The sequence below is a fragment of the Xiphophorus maculatus genome, chromosome 18 (assembly GCF_002775205.1).
Source record: "Xiphophorus maculatus strain JP 163 A chromosome 18, X_maculatus-5.0-male, whole genome shotgun sequence".
Taxonomy (NCBI): Eukaryota; Metazoa; Chordata; class Actinopteri; order Cyprinodontiformes; family Poeciliidae; genus Xiphophorus; species Xiphophorus maculatus.
In genome coordinates, this window is record NC_036460.1 from 30,006,889 (window position 1) to 30,029,527 (window position 22,639).

General features: G+C 38.4%; 1 protein-coding gene across 1 annotated transcript; it reads right to left on the reverse strand.

Annotated features, from left to right (window-relative positions):
- Positions 1-894: 894 nt before the first annotated feature.
- On the reverse strand, positions 895-22,220 carry LOC102235328 (alpha-2-macroglobulin-like). Its single transcript, XM_014471891.2, has 36 exons — positions 22,109-22,220; positions 21,816-21,996; positions 21,543-21,699; positions 21,352-21,404; positions 19,721-19,741; positions 19,239-19,404; positions 19,062-19,146; positions 18,815-18,962; positions 18,182-18,299; positions 17,986-18,095; positions 15,906-16,073; positions 15,554-15,781; positions 13,975-14,038; positions 13,683-13,828; positions 13,284-13,433; positions 13,023-13,166; positions 12,838-12,919; positions 12,561-12,717; positions 11,435-11,660; positions 11,031-11,157; positions 10,642-10,763; positions 9,806-9,857; positions 8,920-9,003; positions 8,573-8,749; positions 7,916-7,991; positions 7,480-7,636; positions 6,425-6,499; positions 5,977-6,139; positions 5,709-5,896; positions 4,504-4,716; positions 4,170-4,288; positions 2,946-3,036; positions 2,775-2,843; positions 2,583-2,688; positions 2,450-2,488; positions 895-1,352 (listed from the first exon to the last, which is right to left on the reverse strand). The coding sequence occupies exons 1-36, from the start codon at positions 22,192-22,194 to the stop codon at positions 1,348-1,350; spliced, it is 4,353 nt and encodes a 1,450-aa protein (XP_014327377.2). The 5' UTR covers positions 22,195-22,220; the 3' UTR covers positions 895-1,347.
- Positions 22,221-22,639: the final 419 nt, after the last annotated feature.

Below are 22,639 nucleotides of genomic sequence, written 5' to 3' on the forward strand. Positions count from 1 at the left end.
TGCGTGACGTTGAATTTTTCGCCGTTTCATGTCTTCATATTCAACAGAGCATTCCTAAGGAAGAAAAACTTGACAATGTTTGACAATTTATCCTCTATGTATTATATTTATTTATTTGTCCTTCTACATTTCTTTCTTTCTTTTTCTAAACCTTTATTCGGTGATGATTAGATGTCAGCTGCGTGTCAGGGCCTAACGCGCTCGGTCCTCCACTGCTAGCTGGAGGCTAAAGCTAGTCGCGCTTTTTTAGCTTCGCATTGAGCGCGCGCGAGCAGAGCAGACGCATTACGTTTCTGTGACCTTTGCTGTTTTCATGCTCTTTCAGGCGTTTTGTTGCGTTTTTCCACTCAAAGAAATCCGTTTTAAAGCATCACTGACTTTTAGCATCGTGGATGGAGGATAAATCAGCCTGTGTTTGGATGCAGTCAGGCTTTCAAAGCGCGAAGAGTCGTTTCTGATGTTTGTAAGATTCAGAAGCTTTAAAATTAACATCCATATTTTGACAGCTGCCCGCTGCGCCAGGTCAGACACAGCTCCAGGTTCTGGTGGGACCATAGAGGCGCTGAGGGACGGTGGTTCTGTTCCATGTCCAATATGACTTAAAAAAAAAAAAACCTGTTAGATTTGATATTTTCTTTATCACCTCTTTGTCGCGCTTTTCTTTTCCTTTCGTTCCTGCTCTTGGCTGTCATACTTTCTGTTGTCCTTCGTCGTCAGAAATGACTCCCTGATGCTCCTCCCCCAGTGCGTAAGTCGCGTCAAACTTGGACCAATAATAATCGAGCATTCATGATGGACGTTTGCCAGAACAGTTTTTCAACAACATCACCTTATTCATTCACAAAAATACAAAACATCTATCGGCCCCCAAAGAGCCTGGGCGAAATATTTACATTATTTCTGACAATAGTGTATTTTATTCTTACTCAGTCTCACCTTCATCCTGATCACAGTTTTTCCATAAAGTTGAGTATTGTTTTAAAATATTTTTTATCGTTATCAATGCTACAAATGCAAAGATTCAATATTATTGAAGGTCATAATGCACAACCAATTTGCTGCTAAACTAATAAAAATCTAACATGTTAGGATAAAAAAAGGTTGTATTAATAATAATCATGTACACACATGCACAACTTTGTCTCATATGGTCAAATGGCTTAATCATAGCACTGTGAAACATTTTTAAGGATCAGTTTGTTTTATTATATTATCCATTATGCTTTAGTTGCATATGAACATAAAAACATACACTTGAAATGTGATATAAACTGTAAGAGACAATTCATGTTAGCTGTAAAAAGAAACTGAAGGAAATTTGGAATCACCGATGGCTCAGGTCAGTCTTCAAGCTGCAGAAGAAAAAGAAAAGAACATATATCACTATTAATAATAAGTAGAGTTCCATAAAATAACCAAGCATGTGTTGTTTTTTTAAATACAGTACTGTAGAGTTTAGCAAAAGCCTAATGCACCGCCGATTGCTGTACGCTTCTTTTCTACAAAAACGCCTTATTGTGTTAGGTGACCTTGAAGGTTTCTAGAGAGGACAAAGCCAAAGGGAAATATGCAAAACCTTTAAAAATCAAAGCAATGTCAATTCAAGAATACTATGAAAGATTTTCAAGGGTGAAAGTAGTTTTGAATTCTTGCTGGTAGCATGACAAAAACTGTCATTGATTTATTGTTTTCTCTTGCTTGCTAAACCCAAACAAATAAAAACAAAACAAACAAAAAAAAGCAAATAGAAAATAATGATTTTTTTATCATTATTTTGGGTGACGTAAGGTGAAAAGTTTAGAACTCCCTGCACTAATTGGCTAATAGCAGAGCTTTTTTTTTTCTTTAGCACTGTTTTTGCCAACTTTGAACATGTTTAGCGGTAAATAAATTTTTCCAGATAAATTCTAAAGCACTACTTTACCTGGCTGTTTGGTAAACCTTCAGCTTAATAAATTTCAACATTTGTGTTGACGTTTTCTTAGAAGAAGAAGTTACTGTAGATGCTTATTTTCATGCTCTTATTGTAAAGTCCATTTACACAGCAGTTCCATTTTCTCTCCTACTACGATGAATTAGGCAAAAATCTGAAATGGTTAGTAATACTCAACAACAATAAAACTGAAACTATTATTGAAACGTCTGAACCAAAGAATCACCTTCTGAAGCGCAAACCGTTCAGGTAGGTGTGCAATAGCAAGTCTGACCCTATTGAGGGTGACATGCTACGTTGTAGCATTAGGGCCTGCTAGCGTTAATTTATGACTAATGCTTTAGGGTTATCACAGTTAATTTAATTTATTTAGTGGTGCCAACCACTGGACGCCACAAATAAATGTTTTAGTTTGAGTCTAACCCAAAGACGTTTTGTGCATTTCAATAACAATAAAAGGAAAAGATTTGGGCTATTAATGTGGTTGATGTTAATTATGTCAGATATTTTTTGTACCTTGATTAGCCACATTGTATTCCTTCTCAGTCCGGTCAGCTAGAAGAGGAAGATAGCGATAGAAAATGTGTTATTTCATTTATCTAAAAGGTGACTCAAATTGTGTTGTGTTTTGTTTTGTAAGAGTATTTACTGGGCTGGTAGTAGTCATAGAGGGCGATCACTGCTGGTTTCAGGTTCTCAACGGGAATCTTCTGCAGGAGCTCCAGGCTGTGGTTGATGGGTGTCCCCTTCACAAGCTGAACAGAAGACAAAAACAGAGATTTAACAGAGTCACAAATTCATCTGTCACAATGTGTTGTTCTGAGCTGCTGGTTGGTCTCACCCCCGCTAAGTACACCACAACATGGTCGTTCTTGTGTTCAACCCGATCCACCAGCAGAGCTTTTTCAAGCTGTAAGCAGAAGACATTCAGCGGCCTTATTATCACTGCCAGTGTGAGATCAGGTGCAGAGTTCTGCTGACACCTGGGTGTTGAAGTCACTGCTTTACTCACGTTGGTCAAAGACTGCGGGTCGGGGATGAATCCTGAGAGCAAGGTGATATCCAGGATCACCATGTTGGTACTCTCCTCTTTCCCACTGTACCTGCAAGACAGCAACAGACTGTGGAGTAGTTGAAGTGGAGAAATATAATCTCTATTTGTTTGCAGGGACTTCATTTTATGCTAAGAGACAAAATGTCCGCAAAAAAGTCCAGAAATAACACAAAGCATTTCGGCAAAAGTAAAGCTCCATTTGAATAACATTGGTTGAAATAAGATGCCAAACAGAATTGTGTCGCTCAGCGATGAGAGGTCAGATACAGACACTCCTAACCTCAACTTGCTGTGCATACAAAGAACATACTGTATGGCCTGCCTATTTGTAGAAGGCAGGTCAGGCAGCTTGGTGAGAAGTTGACAAAAAACTGCAGGTGCAAAATGAAGAACTGAAGGACACTGAAGAAATACAAGATGATCACAAGAAGGGGATCAGCTCACAGCTCCAAGGGAAGAGCAAGGAGCAAGACTTCCACTCCCACAGTCGAGCACGGTGGTGGAAGTATTGTGGTTTGGGGATGTTTTTCTTAAGGTGTGTTACAAATTCACCAGATGCAGAAGCAACTAAACAAAGCCATGAACCCTAAAATCTACGTCCATCAGTGTCACTGAGGTAAAAATAAAAAGCTATTTGACAAGCAGAGAGTAGAATGTACAGTGACTAAAGTACATACTGATCCTCTTGGATGTTTCACCTTTTCTATTGTATTTACAAATCAATCATGATCAACCAAATTTGGCTTCGACAAAAAAAAAACCTCTTTAATATCAAAGTAAAAACTTAATTTCTACGAAATAATAACTAAGATAAAGATATCGAAGCCAAAAAAGTGGTTGCAACATATTGTTATATTCAAGGCTGCAGACCCAGAATCTTATCTGATGGTAAAAAAGGCTCCATGTTGGTCTCATCAGACCAAATCACTTTCTGCCTCTTCACCAGAGAGTCACCCTGATGGTTTCGGTGAACTCTAGTCGAGCCTTGATCTGAGATTTCTTCAACAGTGGCTTTCTCATTCCCATTCTTCTACAAAACTTTGAGTGGTGAAGAACCTGGACAGCTGCTCTGCTGCTGAAGCTTGTAACTCCTTCAGCGTCGTCATGGTGACCTTGTGGCCTCCCTCACAAGTCTCCTTCTTGATGATGGATTTAACTGAACCCATGATGTTTCTGACTTACTGCGAGACGAGCTCCAGGCTGGCTTTGGGTGGTCTGTGAGAGGAGTCGTACTTCAGTAAAACCTCCACGCTCATAGTGGTGGCATCAGGAGGAGGAGGGATGTTGTAGTGCTGAGAGATCTGAGGAACGCAAGAGAGGAGAGTTTATTAATCCTTAGAAAGTGAACATTTTACTTTTGGCTAACTTTGCACATAAAATCTATTAATTATGTGTACTTATTAATTGTAGTATTTGTTTATATTTAAAAAATAAAAATATACATTTTCTATATAGTTTCAGAATTATTGAAATGAACAAAAGTCACTTTCCTTCATGATGGGAAGCTGCCACCGACCTGAACTGAGGCACATCCAGTCCCCTTCACCTCCAGGCTGTACTTTCCTGCCTCACCCTGCAGAATCTTCTCCTGGTAGAGCAGCTTGTTGTCTGGGGTCACATCAAAGGTCAGCGGACCACTGGGAGACTGAACTGTCACTGTGCTGGAACCTTCAGGACTGAACACCAGACTGGAGTAGAGGGACAGAGCCTGAAGAGCCACCACCGTGTCCTACAACACACAAAGTACAAGACAATGACAGAACCAGGTGTTTACCCAGAACTATGAGTATTGATGTTGTCAAGTAGCGTTTGTAAGTCTAAAACGCAAACAAGGAAAAGAAGCTTTTCCAAAAGGGAACATTTTTTGTCTTACAACTGTCTTATTTCACCATGTATCCCAGGGCTTCCCCAGAAAACCAGCAGAACCCAGTAGCAGGGGAACTAGAACAGTCCACCAGCAGCTTCTGTGTTACAAAACTGTTCCAAGTGGACAGAAAATGTAAAAGGTACAGCATTGAGCCAGCTCTAGTTACAAAGTAAAATAAAAGAAAAAACACCAAAAAAGTACAATGATAAGGATTTGCATGCTTAACTAATTTCATGTTGTACAAAATTCAAGTATTTCTAGTCATAATTTTTCTTTGTTTAGTTCAGATGTTTGGTGTAGTATTTTGATATTCTGGTTGGTTATTATTTATCCAAGCAAAGTATTTCCAAGGAATTGGATGAAAAAGAGCCATCAGTGATTGACTGGTGGTGTAGTTTGTTCACCTTATCAAGGTGCAAGTGCACAGCGGGTACCAGAACACGTATTGAGTGAACAGGTGTAAGATGTAAATGCACAAAACACACATTATTGTTTGTTCTCAAAGATAATATGATCTCATATCACTGCGCGCTCCACTCAAACCTCTGAAAGAGCAACTAGGTTGAATCATATTTGCGATTTGCATTGACCTTGTATGAGACGAGGAAGCAGTGTAGCTTTGTTAGACTGAAACACTGCATGGAGACTTCTAGAAGCTATGTTCAGTTGGAATATTGAAAATCGAAAACGATGTATAATCACACACTTTGGCTGCTTTTACTTTCCCCAGTCAGATTAAAAATCTCATTGTCTTTTGAACATGTTAAACTTTGGGTATGAGGTAAGACAGTTGTAACCCAGGTATAAATTTTAATATGCTACACAGTGTTGTCATATGAACATAGAACCAGTACCTGAGTGGAGGAGAATCCTCCGTAATAGTTCTGCTGAGTCGTCAACCACCGAACAATCCCTGAGGCGTAACCCAGGTCTTCAGCAGTGTGGGAAGCAGAGAGTTTGGCCAGCAGCACATAGGAGCTGATCTCCACAGACAGAGAGGCTGATGTTTCTGCTGCTGTCTGAGACCAGTGGATGAAACCACCTAGAAACAACCATCCAGAAACAACATGACTAAAGACTGATCTGATCTGGTCAGTCGCTTCCAGCAAAACCTCGACTCACCGTCTTTGATGGCCACAGAGTCGAGGTGCTGCAGGAGGTGAGCTCTGGTCTCCATGTCTCCAGCCATTGTGAAGACGTACGCCAGCAGAGCTGTAGTGTAGGTGTTGCTGAAATCATTGATGGACTCTTTGAGGCACAACAGGCTATTTTTCACCACAAGATCCTTTGACAAAACAAAATACAACAGTGTTGATTATTTCAAGTCTACTGTATATTGATTTTTGAATGAATTTCTTTAGGCACAGTTTTAACCTTCATTCTCAAATTTCTCTCAAGTTGCTCACACAATACATAATGAAGCAATCAGTAAACAAAGAGGAGTCTCCTTACAGTTAAATAGCTGAATCTTAATTATAACATGTTTATTTAATCACAGGCCAGGATTTGATAACCATAAAATTACAAGATGTCAGGTAAAAAATGTGAAGAATTGTTCAGATTTACTCACATCTGAGGATATTTTCATCTCCAAAAATGCAGCGGTTATGTAAGCGCTTAGGGTCACTTCATCAGACACTCCACCCTGTGGAGACGAAACATCGCAGAGATTTGGTTATGAGAGGACGATCACTATTCACAGATAGGCCAAGTGGAATGTTTATTACAGATCCTTTGCATGCTTAGCCAGCATCTCACATAAAAAATATATTTTGGTTTCAGAAAAAGCAGTTGTAACAATCTTGGCAAGATGTCATCATGTGCAAAAGAAATTAAGCATTTTTCAAAATTTATCGAGACATCAGAGACATTTTGTGCAACGTCTCTGATGTAAGCCACAAATAAATCATCTTGGGTCATTTTTCCTATGAACCTTCAGGTGTTTCTCAGTTAATTAGAATAACATGCAAATGTTTAATTACTCCATTAGTGAAAAATCTATCATGCATTTTTAAAACCTTTTTAGAAAAAGTGAATGTTAAAAAAGAACAACAGAAAAGAGACCTCACTGAGACAAGATTAAATGTTAAGTTTAGTCTATGTTTAGGCCTAATAAAACAGTATGGTCTAACCCTAACCTAAGGTGGAAACTGAACATAAACATTTTAGGGGTCCACACAAAATACTGTAAATTATGCAGGAATGTGAAAAACCACATAGAGCTTCAAATGATTCCTTAAAGAAAAATTACAGCGTTGTCTTTTAATAGGGCTGCACAATATAAAAAAATCAGCTGATGGCAATAATATTCATAAATATTGTGAAACATCTTCCTCTCATCGGTGCACCCATCACTCTGCGACTTTTAGCATTTTGAACAATTTGTGAGTGATCACATATTCACAGTATATTGTGTAGCCCTATTTTACTAGATACTCAAAATAGAAATATTGAAGTTGCTGTGAATTCTATAACAATAAGATGATAATAATAACTTGTCATTCTACCTAGAGGACTTAACGTAAAACGCTGTCAGTTGTTTCTCTCAGTTGAAAGTATTAATATCACATTTTGGATTATTATTAAAACCTCCATTTCTGTTCTTGTCCCACGATACCTTCATACCTTCATTCTGTTGTTGAAGAGACTTCCTGACTGCTGAAAGCAGCCGCTGTAATTTTGATTTTGTTCCAGCCAAACCTTTGATTGTTCGAGTTTTTCTGGGTCGATGTAGACAAAAGATTTAGCTTTGGAGAAAGATCTCAGAACAAAAGCTGTCAGCCTGACAAAAAAACAAAGAAGTATCGCATTTAATGAGTAAAACCGATGCAATCATTAGAAAAAATGCTATACAGCAAACAGTTACTTTTTTGTGTGTGGGTTTTTCCATTATGATTGAAAATGTGAGTAAGAAAACAAGTATCAAGACCAAAAACCAGCAATGCGAATTTTTATGTTTATTTTTGATCAAAATTCCTGATTCCTCAACCCAGTTCTGTGTAAATGTCATGCTTTGATCAGAGTAACAGAGTGTGTTCAGACTGGTCAGTGATGTTCTCACCAGGTGTTTCCTGGTCCTGTTCCAAATGTGCTGTATGCACCGTTTCTGTCTTTGTAGTTCAGCTGTCTCTGGTAGCCTGTAGAAAACAAACAAGTTTACATGAGATATGAAAGTTAACCTCCAGAGTTCACTAAGAAACGTTTTATGTGTCTGTATATCTGTGGAGAAAACGAAGATACTTTAATAAATTCTGCTCTACGTTTTTGTGTCCAAAACACTTTCTACACAGTTTTTATATGTCACTCTTTTTGATTGTGCTCAGTTTTCAGATTTTGAACACGAAGGGTAATAAATAGTTGTTTTGCAAGTTTCCATTGCTTAGTGAGACTCCCTGACCATAGAAATGCAATTAATGTTGGGACTGACTTATAATATTTCAAGGTTACCAACTAAGTGCGTTAAATCTCAAACTTGCAATATTATACATAATGCCTGTACATATAAGCATTTTCTAGTTACTCTTTGTAATTGTTGTATGTACAACAATTGCTGAGTAATGTACGCCATGTTACAAATGTTAAGGAAAAAAAAAACGTAGTAAACATCTCACGTCATCATACAAGACTTTACTGGCACAGCTAAAAGATGAAACATACTGAAGCATAATCTGATGTGTTTGATTACTTCAGCTGCATTATAGAGCTGGATGAGACTTACCGCTGCTTAAGAAGTTGGACGCCTTTTCTTTAATGGCCGGGGTCAGCTGATTGGATTTTTCTAGATATTCAAGGATGTAGATGTTGGGAGCCAGCAGTGCCATGTTCTGCTCCCCACATCCGTACGGCATCTGCAGCAGGCCATCCAGGTTCTGCAGGGCGCGGCCAAGAATGTCACCTGTGATAAAAACGTAGAAACAAATTTTACTGCACTTGACGGAGATTTCTGTATTTTAAATATTCAGAAGGTTTAAAGACATGTAAAGAAGCTCATGGCAGTACAACAATATGAGTGGAGGATTAGCAGACAGTTGGAGTAACTGTGTTTGGTTGACTAAAGCAGTTTACCAAGGACTGATACCGCAGCACGGCCTGATCCATCAATCACATTTTGAGGCAGCTGTATTTCTGTTTCCTCAGTCAGAGCTTCTCCTGCGTTTACACAAAAACATTCAGAAGAGCAGTTTTAAAACACAGAAATCATGCACCTAGTCAGAGAATCATGAATCATGAGAGAATCATGACAGAATCACTAAAACACTCTAATCATGTAACATTTGTAAATCTGGTACCCTGCTGTTTCCCTTCTGGCCATAAATAAACAACTAAAACTGGAATATTGAAAGATCTATGTTAGGCAGATCTAGAGGTGAAGAAATGAAAGCGGTTTAGTGACAAGGTGCTGTCATGTCTTTAAAGAATGTGGTTCAGTTTTGATGGGCTTCTGCATCATGTGCATTTGGATCAAGAGTGTTGAATTCACAGTGTTCCGTTGTGTCAGGGTGGAGAACATTACTTTTGGTGAAATGTCACTGTCTCACTGTTGGTTACCATATTTATAGATCCACACACTATCTTAGAGAGAAATGTCAATGCTGTGAGTGATCAAAAAATTATGAGGTCAACAGGTCAGCTGTGAAAATAGGTCATGCTGCCAGTTTAACTTTAATTTTGAGCATCCAGAGTGCCCGGATGAGGGAATCTTTATCAGTCTGAGCTTCAGAGCTGTGGAACTTATGGCAAAGTTAAAAAAAGAAAAAAGAGTAGTTCAAACAAATTAAGGTAATAATAGTTTTGGATTTTTGGATTTTTTTGTCTCTTCCATTAAAACAACAGCATATATACGTACAACAATGTGATGTGAATACACAGGTTTTCTCTGATAATGCCTGTCGTTTATCTCATCTTTATGAAACATTTGTGACAATCTGTGCTTGGTTAACATCATACTGACCTTTGGGGCAGAGCAGCCAGTTGTGTGTCTTTACTACTTCAACACCTTCAGCCTGACAGAGATGAGAGATAAAAGTCAACAATCAAAGAATGTTAGATTTCATTATTTTAGGTCTTAAAGGGAAACTATTATCCAAAACGTGTTTTTTGGACTTTTTTTTTTTGGTACTTCCATTTGAGACTCTATTCCTTCCAGAAACAGTCCAAACAGTAAAAAGAACATAGAGTCATTTTCTGGCCAGGAGTTGGTGTTTTTTGGAGATGTTTCAAAACTCTCCAGAATATTAACTCAGTTGACAGGCACTGCCCTGTAACCTAGCAACCCAAGCAGAGCTGGTCAGCTGGTTTTTACCGCTGTATAAGACATGTGTTTTGCTGTTGACTTAAACAATTCAGAAACCGCTGCTGCATCCTTGATAGTTGTGCAGGAGGCTCCACTTCTGCTGCTCCTGGGTTTGACTCAGGACCAAAGATGTACGGTTGTATAATTATGCATCTGTTTTCAGCCATTTTATTGTGTGTGTAGTGCGAGTGTAAACATCCAGCAGGAGTACATCCAGCAGCTTATTTACATAAAAATGACAAACCTTTTATGCAAATAAGGTAGCCTATTCAAGGTTTATTTTTTTAATGCAAATAAATCTTAAAATAGCTCACTCTCAAAGGAGCCAAAAAGAACTGGGCAAGTGAAATCTCTTTATCTCAGAATGATTTTGTGCAAAAGAATTAATGGACATGTTTTATATCGCCCATACATTTATCCTTTTAACTTGTTCAAAAGGAAGCGTAACAGGTACCCTTTAACATTTTAAAAAGATATTCTTTGATCAGACCAACCTTTACAATCAGAGGACGGGTCACAGTATCGATGCGGCCTCTGTCTGGAATGCTCACAATCTCGTTGTCACAGGAAGCGTGAGATGGAATGGCCTCAGCGGTTACAGTCACATTCACAACCCCTAAAAAACATCCACCAATATCATCTGTTTACAGACTGTTTACAGACTGAATGTAAACAGTCTGTAAACAAACTGTTTACTGTCTGTAAACAGTCTTTTTACTGAGTCTGTTTACTCAGTAAACAGACTGACCGAGATCTCACTGGGATCTCACTGGGTTTATAAAGAATAAATAGTTCTGAAGGGGAAAGGAGATCCAAGTCTACTGACCTTATGTAACAACTAATATTTAAAGTTTGAATAAAAGAATAAAAGTCTCATCCTAACCTAAGGCTGTGGGATTCATGGTCCAGCTCAGGGTCTTCCGCTCATTGGCACACAGACAGGAAGTGTACTGATCCCCAGAGAGGGGGGTGAGGGTGTAATCTGAGGAGGGGGCTGCAGTCACTTTAACCTGTTAAAGAAAACAAGTTTAACGCTCTGGGCTCTGTCTGGATTCATCTATCGTGTTCTGCGTGTGCTCCGTACATGTGCAACACATCTTGGACATGCTGAACAATTCAATAGCATTTTAGAACTGTCGAACATACTTCACCTCATATATGAGCTACATTGCAGCTGCAGAAGCAGTTAAATTTGGTTTTTGCAGGACATGTTGCTTGTTTTCACTGCCATTGAAAATTTCAATTACTGCTAAACATTGCAGTGTCAGCAGGTAAATCAACCCTTACCATGATGCATTTGGTCAGGTAGTTGAAGACGGTCGCCTTCAGCTCAAAGTTCTCCCCCCGGATGATGGAGTAGGGCAGAGTGAGCTCCAGGAAGAAAGGCTGGAAGACAGTGAGCTTCTGACGAGGAGCCAAACCAAAACCCTGAGGGGACAAACAGAAAGTCTCCGTCTCCCAGGTGGTGATGGTGTCTGGGACAGACAGGGACATGTCCTTGGTTCCAGAAGGCCTGGATCAACACATACACAAACAAACTGTGTTAAACTGTGGATCACACTTCATTAGGATGAGGGATAACACACAATACACATATTCCTTGAAGTAGCTTCTACCATATATTTTAACAACATATTATGTTTATTTATTTTGGATATTTAAAATGTCTTCCAGCTCCAGTGGTAAATGTTTGTTAGAATTTAAAGTTTAGTGATCTTTAAGAATGTGTTCTTGCATTATTATGCTATTACCATTACATTACTTCAAAATGATCTGAAAACAACAAATATTGTCGTTTATCGCGATAAATCTGGGACAAGTTAGTTGTCCTGACCGGCCTGCCCCACCGCTACTCACCTACAGATTAATAGCCTTGACCTACAAATTTGAGGAGCTAACTTAAAGGTGGCCCTGTGTTTAAAAAAAAATAAAAATGTTTTACTCAATAAGGGAACGGGCATAAACATGGATTATAAAAGATGTTTTTTTTCAGTTCTCAAATTCATTTATCAGTTTAAAAACTGCTTTTTCATGTTCTTCACTTGTTTTAAGTGTCTGTGTCATTATAAAACATGGGAAGTTTCACTTTTTAATTTCAGATACAAACTGTATTTGTAGAGATGTTTTGGTAAAATAACACAAATCACTGATAAATCTGACATTTCAGTACGCACTTTACAGACAAAGTTATACAGAAATTGATTAAAGTATGCATTTTTTTCAACATGACTGCGAGGAACACTGGAAATGTTCACAAAGTAAAGCCAGATTAGGGCGGCTGCCTTCACGCCCATGTTTCTTAGCATACTGACAGAGTTGGAAATTTGCAGGACAGTGCTAACTCTTTAAAAGTGCTGCCATTTAAATGTATTTACCCTGTGGGTGCTGTGGGTGATGAACAAGCAAGTCTTACCCAGTTTCCACAAGATTCCATATCCAGGTCTCAGGGAAGAAGGTACGAACTGTTTCTACTGGTTCACGAGGCATATCAGGGGCTGACGCATACGCGATACCCGGTGCAGCACCGACATTCATTCTGCTCATCTGAACACCATACACTCCTCGTATTCCTTTAAAAAAGCAGAAAAAAGTAAAAACAAATATTAATAAAAATTGGCCCACTTTCTGTTTTTAAGGTTATTTCTTCTGTTGTAGCACTTGACAAGCCGATGGTTACCACAACAACACACCTTGATAATATTCTTTTCCTTTGAATCTGAGACACGATGGTGTTCTCAATACCAAATTGGTTGCTGTTTTCAATCCTACATTCTGTACAGTTTTAGACAAAACAGTAAAAAGTACATGAAACGGCATTTTAAAAGAAGGTTGCATGTTTTTATTTAATATGTTTTGTTTTGCTGTCAGTTGGTACCTTGAAAACTGAATGGGCGTCATCTTCTCCTCCACTTTGATAAGGTAAAACATATCTCCTTGGCCTCACATGCAAACATTCGACAGGATCTTCAATCTGGTATGGCATATATGTTATTTTCCTAACAGGCAGCAAGGAAAATATCTGAAAAGAAAAAAAAAGTTTAGAGATGGAAGGGTTTTTCTCCCCCTTTGGTTTTTTTTATTTCAAAACATGGAAGATATGTGTGTGTGAAGAATGCTAAATGTAGTTAGCTGTTACCTTGTCTTCATTCAGAGTCCTTCCAGGCTCCTTGATGAGAACACTCTGGTCAACAGCGCTGACCCCACACAGGGAGTTGGGTTCAGACGTCAGCTGTAGCTTGGTCACCTCTCCTGGAACAGCCGGAGACGGAGAGAACTCCACCGAGACCTGACAAGCACACATGATGTACACATAACAATATTTACCCAATAAACAGTGGAATCTATTTTTATAGAGCAAGCTTTGAGCTGTTAAATAAATTTAACTTTCGCTTTGCAGTGTATAAACTAAAACTATTGATGTAACATGCTTAACATGAAATATGTTGCTTTTTTAGAAACTAGCAGAAGGCTAGTGTCAAGATTAAGATGCAAGTGTGATTTATATTTGGTGCGACGTGTTCTCTTTTCTACTGACCTTATTACTGAAGCATTTTTCTGTAGAGAACTCGGCGCTGTGAGCGATCACATTCTTGCTGGGGAGGACAGCGTAAGCCACAAACTGGATCAACGGTGCCATGTCAGGAGACACGGTCAGCTTAAAGGACACCTCACCCTCAGTCACTGGAAAAGAAAACAGTTTTAAACATGTAGTTACCTTAAAAATAACAATCCAGCTATTCTTACGCAGATCCATTAAGTGCACTAACATATGAATTCAAATCTGACAAGAAATGTTTTGATTCAGTGGAGCGTCAGTCTTCACACACCTGGTTTATCTTCCACTTGAACTTGTGTTTGTCCTCCATCGCCAATAGCTCCTCTATATACGACCTGAGGATTTTTAGAGAAATTAATGCTATTAACAGCCGACAAAGAAATAACAAACCAAATCTGTCTCAGTGTTGCCCCCCCCAGTAAACCTATCCAGGTCGGTCCAGGGTGGCTTTGATATGTTGGCAATCTACTGGATAGTAGCCACAGCTGTGCTGAGGCACACTGACAGTTGAATGAAAACAAAACAGAAGTGGTTATTTTTGACCCAGAGGAGGATCACACAGCTTTAGCTTTTTACAGCTAGAAACTTTAGATAACATAAGTTCAGGAGGCCTCCAAGAGCTTGATAAAGACAGTATTGGTTATGTCCTCCATATGGCAACAGTCTTCTGTACTCTCCATATGTCTGCACTAAGTAGTAGGTTTACAAGACCTAGGCCACCTCTCCTGGATGAAAGAAAACATCCAGAACTGACTAACATCTTACAGACCTTAAGGGAAATTTTTGTGGTTGAACATCTGGTTTAAACCATAACCCAAAACACACCATGCTTTCAATAAAACATGGTGGTGGCAACATCATGCCCTAAGGTTATTTTTCTTCAGATGTAGCTAGAGTTTACCCAGAACTATGTCTGAAAAAGAATCTGTGGGTTGACCTGAAAGAGGGTCAAGACCCGAGATCGCCTCACAATTTTAAAGACTTTTGCAAGGTATATGAGGTCAAGTTGTGAGATGTTGACTCTTAATAAAGGCTGAATGCTGACACTGAATTAAAAAGTATTTAGGTATGAACTATCCACCCATCTATTGTTATCCACTTTTTTAAGATTGCAGAGTTGGTAGGTCCAGTAAGGAAACCAAAACATCTCACTCTTGGTTCAGGAAATGGGATTTGACCCTGCAACTGAAGGTCTTCTGATCACATACATGGTATTGTTCCAAAGCAACACAGGCAACACAAAATATGACGGTAGGTTGACACTTGCTCAAGACTGTGGAGATGACAGTGGACCTCCGGAGAACATCTCCCATACTCTCTTCCTTCACCATCCTCAGCAACACTGTTTCTACTGTGGATCACTTCTGGTTCCCAGGAACCACCCTGAGGGGGTTCCTACTAATAGACGCTGTTCAGAAGATGGCTCAACAGAGTCTTCTTCCTGCAGCAGCTCAAGAGATACAACCTTGCACAGGAGCTGCTGGTCATCTTCTGCACTGTCATTAATGCGTCTGTCCTGTCCACATCCATCATTGTCGTTTGACTCATTTGCAAAGCATGAGAAGTCCAAACTACAATGAGCAATTGGGTCTGTGGAGAGGATCATCAGGGGTGACCTTCCCTCCATCCAGGACTTGTACAGGTCTCGGGTAAGGTAAATGGCAGTGTGGTACTAAGAAATGTGGCTCATTTCTTAGGACCACAAACTGTTTAAAATTCTGCCTTCAGGTCAGCAATCAAAGCACTGCTTGCAAAAACCAACCTCCACAAAAACAGCGTTGTCATAAGTGGAGTTCATTTCAATACTCATGAGATAATTGATAATAGTGTTGACCAGAGAAATTACTCACCAGATACATAATATCCACGGATCCCTGTGGTTCACGCACAAAAGTGTAATCAATGGAGATCTCCACCTCTTTGTCACATGGAAGTGTTGTGTCAGTCTTTTTGATCTTCAAGGAGCTGGCGGTTTTAGTGTCATCAGAAGGAGGTTGGGACTGCTGAATTCTGTGATTTCCTCTCTGAATGTGAGTCGATCTAAATGAAGGGTACTCCAATGTTGGTGAGGAACTTATCTGTTTGTACAGAAAACAAGCTTTAGGAAGAGCTGACGGTGGTTACAGGAGGTAGGTAGAGGGTTTGTTTTTTTAGGGGGCGTTGTGTTCTAAAACCACTGTTTTAGAGCCTTAATTTACTCACACTGAGTGAGACATCTCCACTAAGTGTTTCTGTGCTGAGAGAGAATGTAGCAAAGCCATCGCTGTCAGTTGTGAGGTTCTGCAGTAAGTTTGGAGACCAAACATTACCCTCAAACAAGTACAGCGGCATGTCAGGAATGGGTGTGTCATTGTAGTGAACAGCCTTGACCTATAGAAAATACAATTTTGAGTTAAAAATTGACCAACATGATTTGAAAAAAAAAAAACCATTGTACAAAACCATACTGTTGTGAAAAAACTATCTGCCCTCTTCTAAAAGCCTCTTCTGGTTTTGCTTTTTTGTCACATTTAAATATATTAGATCATCCAATAAATTTTAATATAAAAGATTATCAGTAGACACAGAACGGTTGGACAACAACTTTAAAATTCTTCTTAACGACAGCTTTGTACTTGATTAGTGTTGCACTGACTTTATATACGTTCCACCGGTACCATCCAAGTTTTACCTCCTGAAACAACGAGCACGCTTGCTACGTGTGATGTTATTGCGCCCTCTACTGCACACGAGGGACGTTTTCAAGTTTTTTGCAGTTCACATTAGGATTTCACATGCAAGTTTTACATATTTGGAAAAGTGAACAAATACGTAATAAAAAATTATTTCACATCGGAAGCTTTAAGCGCACTTTTGTCTGTAGGTTACAAAGGGACGGGTTATATTTACCTCCAAAATTTTCTGAGGCAGAATTTATGGTTCAATTAATCATGGTAAGTCAATCAAGTACTGAGACAGCAAGCAGGTCCAGACCATAACGTTTCACTGTCGGTGTTCATTTACTGAAAAGCAATTAATCTTACACCAGGTGTAACGGGGTGCTCACCTTCCAAATTGTTCCACTTTTTTCTTGTCAGTGTACAGCATTTTTTCCCAATAGGTGTGTAAATCATGAAGAATTGTTTTTCTTTTTATTTGACAAATATGAGATTGTCTTTGTGCTTTTCTCTGGTCAGCAGTGTTTTTCTTTTCCTAGGAACTCTCTTGTGGGTCTTATTTCTTCCAAGTCTGTCATACTGTTGAATCATGGAATTTGGCTATAGCTCAAGCAAGTAAGGTCTGCAGTGCATTAGATGTTATTCAAGTTCTTTTGTGACCTACTGGACAAGTTCTTGATGCACACTTGAAGTGATTTTGGTATACCAGCCATTCCTAGGAAGGTTCAGCACTGTTCCATGTTTTCTCCAATGATTTTTAGCTGTGGTTTATTTGAGTTCCAGAGCTTTACAGGGGTGGTATTATGAGTTTTCCAGGAATATAGTGCCATTTCATAACATATTTAAGTGACTGTTACAATCGGTTGTTATAAAAATACTGTATATCAAATACGACAAATTTTACATCCTGATTAAATGCCTTGAAATCAGGGCTTTGTCTCTTTGAAACATCTGCTCTTTCTGAAACTCTACCTTTAGGAAATCCCCACAACATGGCTCCTCCAGGGAACTTTTAACGTTTGTTCCAGCATAGCACTGAGAAATATCTTGTATAATGAGCTTAGCAGACGTGTAGTTCCACCAAACGTTTGCTAATTGTTGCTACAGTTAATGTAAAGAACAAAAAACTCAATTTTACACTGTACCGGCCTTTTAAAAATTGCTGTGCAAATTTTTCAAAAGTGAAACATGTCATTGATTTTATTTGTCTGCTTTTGAACTATGTTACACCAAGACATGATTGGTTGCTTTTTAAGATATTTTAGTCCACTTCATCTTGTCAGACAATGTGTTTTTAAATTATTTTCGAGTTTTACAAGTGTAGCAGTAATTATTCCTTTGTGGGGTTGGAAAAATGTAGCATGCTGTTCAAAAACTGTTTGTTTACAGATAATCAATTATTTAAGAAGTGCGGTGATCAGTTGTTTTTTTTACACAGAACCAGGTTGTTTTCCCATAACACAAATGAAACTATAATTTTAAAACTATATTCTGTCTTCATTCAGGGTGTCCTTTTCTGATATTAACATTTGTTTGATGATCTAATGCAAAAATTAAGTGTAACAAAAAAGCAAAAAATGTGTAAGGGGACAAATACTTTTTTGATAATTCTTTATCGTTCTTACTTTTCCTTCCAAATTTGAACCTTGGTCATAAATCTTGGGAAGATCAACAAAAGCCAGCTTTCCAATTACATATGAAATCGCTATTCTCTTTGCTTGTGAGTGAGAAATACCTGAATGTGAAAAGAATGTTCCATGTTATGACAGCCATCTTATCATGACAGTCATTGTGAAAAAGTATGCTTTAAATAAGACTTACCTGTTCCCTCCTCTTCCATAGAGGCACTTACATCAAGTCTGTCATGTGATATCTTTTTGTCAATTTTGGTGAAACTTGACATTTTAAATTCAAACATAGTGCAGCCTGTTTTGTCCATCTGAAAAGTCAAATGACAAAAAATAATGGTGACCGATCGAACAGATAAAAAATTGAAACAGTCCATCGTTTTAGACTTTCACATTTCTTTAAAACGAGCTCCTTAAAATAACACACTGAATTGCACATCCTGTTCCACTCCATCACTACATGACAGAAACATTAGGGCAAGCTAATATCACAAGTTATCATGGCTTTCTCTAACTTGCAGTTAGCTCAGCTAGCCACTACTTGGATTTATCACTAACTTAGTAACCAGTAAGCTAAATGAAATATGGTTGCTAAATATGGATGTCAATTGAACATTAGAGTGCTCAGACTTGGAATTAAATTCTGGCTGGGTCGAGGGAGAAAAATGTGCCGATCTATATTTTAAAAATTGATCAAGTTTCACATTTAACCTAATAAAGATATAAACGGCCTCTAAATCAATAATAGAAAAAGACTGACTCTTGTTAATGCTGATTGTTTGAATGAAACAAAGTGCTGATTCGTTCCAGCAGTATGTGTAACTACCTGTTTTGTCATCGTTTCACAGGGAGGCGTTAACTGAAGGTCTTCTGGATTTCTGGGCAAACCATACGATAAACCATAACCATACATCTCAAGAGGTCGGCAGACCTTCACCGTAACACTTCCTGGCACAGGCTGTCCGTATGTATACCTGGGGTAAATTGGAGCAGATCAGAATCACCTACTGTGAGGAACTGCTTAAGACTGATTTATTCTGGTATTTATTTGCTGGAAAATAAATTGTACTTACTTTGAACAGACTTTAGTTTCAAATTCTTCCTGCCCAACACTGACTTCGTCTTTTGCATCCACGGTTACCGAAAATTTAGGCAAAACTAAACACCAAAACGGTATGTGTTAACAAGAAGATATAAAGAGAAAAGACCCTGTCTAAAACAATCAAGACAAAAATATATTCCTCACATACCATACTTTTCCACTTTGAAGTAGTGATGGATCTTATTTCTTTCAACTGTCACAGAGAGTCTGTAGGTTCCTTCACGGGCTTCAGAGTTTAAATTGTAGGAGAGCTGCAGTATTTTGCTGCTGGATGTTTCATTGAGCCACTGTCCAATCCTGTTGTTGTTTGTATCCTATTTAGTCAAGGACATCACAATGAGAGATATGTACCATATGTGTCGTTTGCACATGTCACCGTACAAACCTCAACAGTAAAAACTTCAAATTGAACTCATGTTAACTCGAGTTTCTCTGTACTTCTTAAGTGCACTGAGATGAACTTACGAGGTTTAAAGTGAAACTGAAAAGTTGTTTCCTGCTAACTGCACCCCTGGATAGTTGCCACAAATGAAAAAGAAAATGCCAGCTGTGGCAAAAAAAACCCCTCTAAACTTACATGTGAAACTGTTTATGTGCTTAAAACAAAAAACATATAGTGCGTCTTCTTACCTCGAGTTCAATGATGTTGTACTGTTGGACAAAGAAGGGAAGAAGGAGACTGAGTTAAACAAAAACCTGATTAACATGACAAATTTCATTTTCACTATGTGGTGGCGTAATTATTCCTTTTATAGTTTAGAGTAATAAGCTCAAATGATTAATATTTTTATTATTGCATGACGTTCCAAAGAAGGTCCTTCTGGGAGCAAAGCAGTGAATAGAAGGCAAATTAACAATTCAAGACTGAACACAACATTTCCTGTTAAAAATGGTGTGAACACCTGTTCAGCTGTTCACAGCTGAAGGAAAGCTGGCAGGAGATAAATATGAAGGAATCCTAGAAGAAAACCTGCTAGACTGCTAAATATCGGGGCAGTAGTTCATCTACAGTGTTGAACCTACTGCCACAACTAAAATGGAACAGGTTAAATCAAAACCCATTCATGAACTACAGAGGCTCAAAGTCCCAAATCCAATTGCATAACTATGGCAAAACTATCATCTGACTGAATTTGATCTGTTTTACAAAGAAGAATGTGGAAATATTCTTCAACAATGCAGAATGAAGAGTTCAGAGAAAACATTTAAAACTAAACGGTTAAATGTAAACTAATAGTCATTTATCTGAAACATGTAGCAGGTTGTGGTTGTGGAAGATATTAGCACTGTGCTCTGCTAGCTAACACCGGAAACAGAGTGCTTTGAAAATGGACATTTATCCTTGGAGCTTTTCCGCATTTTCTTATGTTACTTTCACACACTTTGTGGTATTTGTTAGTGTACTGAACACTAAGTAGTGTTGTTTTGTGAAAAGAAAAATGATGGAAATTTCATTACTCAAGGAATGAGAATCTGTTTCAATAAGAAGAGAAAGATTAATCTTTGTCTTTAAGTTTCTTTATTCGAAGGCAAAAGCGTTCAAAGACCCGTCTCACTGAACACAGTCAGGAGACGAGCCCTGAATGGAGTCACATCACATGGTTATATAGTCACAGCAAGGAAAAGACCCACCCAAAATCTGATCTTATCTCTAATGCCAGATGGACCACAAACACATCTTACCCCCACCTCATCAACTATCCCTCCCCTCTTGGATGATTTTATGGCAGGGAAGAGAGCCAATAAGGATTTCAGGAGAAATTTCTAATTCTTCTTTGTCAGTGACTCATGGGTGCAGGGTCAAACAAGGATACAAACTACATTCCACACGTCAGTCCTTTAAGACAATTATCAGGTTAAGCATTTTACCCAACATGTCTTCAGGTCTCTTATACCATCACGGCTGCAAAAACATCTAAATGTTATCTAGAAACTTCTTTAATGGAAAAACACATCTTGCAGAAATACAAAAACACAGCAGATATAATCAGTAAATAAATGGTAAAAAAACCAAAAAAAAAAGTACCATCAGTTCCATCAAAGATGAAATAAGGCTAAAAACAAAATGTTATATTACAGTATTCAACTCCTCTGATGTTTGTGGGGTAATTGCAGCACATTTACATCATTTTCCCACCAAGAAGAATATTTCCAAAGAATATTTCCAAACAAAGTTTCAAGGAATAATCAAATTAACCTTTTGATTTGTTTGGACTCTCAATAGATTTGTTATTTCTGAAAAAATAAATTTATCCACTTACCATCTGATTGGCGAGTCTGAACTTTGTATCCATTGAGACCACTCTGAAATGAACTAAGAGATGTTTTGAGAAATTATGTGAGATTATTTGACGAAGCATTTCTACTGTGCTGTATTATATGCAAACATCAGTGGGTTTTCAAAGAGAACATTGATTGAAACAGTTTTCTATTAACCAGATGTTCCAGTTACCTGTTTGTCCAGGGAGGTAGACGGGTTTGTCTGTTTGGATTAAGGTCAGTGGTTGGTAGGCTTTGATCTGGACTTTCCTCACGTCTTTCGAGTAAAACGCGTTTCCTCGTACCTCAACCTCAAATTGTGTCACCTCTTCGTTTTCCACTGAAGGGACCTGTGACAACAAGATTTTTTTCATCCTTCCTTTTTAAAAACCGCAATTTACAATAAGCAATGGCTTATTTTTATGTGTGTACATAGATAGCAAAAAGGTATTTATTGAAAGTTGACCTGGAACTGGATGCATTCAAGAAACTCCTCCCCGGAGGTCTTCTCATGAAGGATTATATTCTGTTCTTGTAATGCCAGAGTGACAGTCATGGTCAGAGTCTCATTGGGCTCCATGAGAATCGCACACAATTTGGTCTGAGCTCCAGCTTCAAGAATGGCAGGCATGGCCACCATGTAGTGTCTGCAGACAGATCCACACAGACAGCTGTGATCTCACTGCTCTGAATAGCCACAATTTATATTCAAACCCAATCAATTATGAATATTTGGCCAAAAGGTTCATATAAACTTACGGCTCGGCCGATATTGGAGCGACCCATGTCCCGCAGAAGAAGACCCACAGAGTCCACGTCCACCTCTGGTTCCCAGAAAGACCCATGACTGACTGTGACGATTCTCTCAATCACTACCTATTAAATAGTTGCAGATAAGAGAGACTCCACCCATCTTCACTCTTACAGCACAAAACTCCTACACAACAAACACACTTACTTTGATCAGACTTAACACTGAATAAAGACCTTGAGAAGAAGCTCTCTGACTTCTTATCAAAGTCTTTTAGTAACTTTGTCTGTAGACTCTGTTGTTCTCTCTGCCCTCTAATCCCAACTGCACTGTTTCACTAAAATGTTATTTTTTCATTTATTTTTATTGTGTCTTTGAATGATATGTCTCTACTTAGATTTATTGATCGAAGGTGACCTTGAGTGCCAAGAAAGGAGCCTAAAAATAAAATTTATTATTATTAATATTATAACAGTTCGACCTAATTTATTCACAAAATTACTCAACACAACTTTGATTTTCTTGTTCATAAGTGCTCA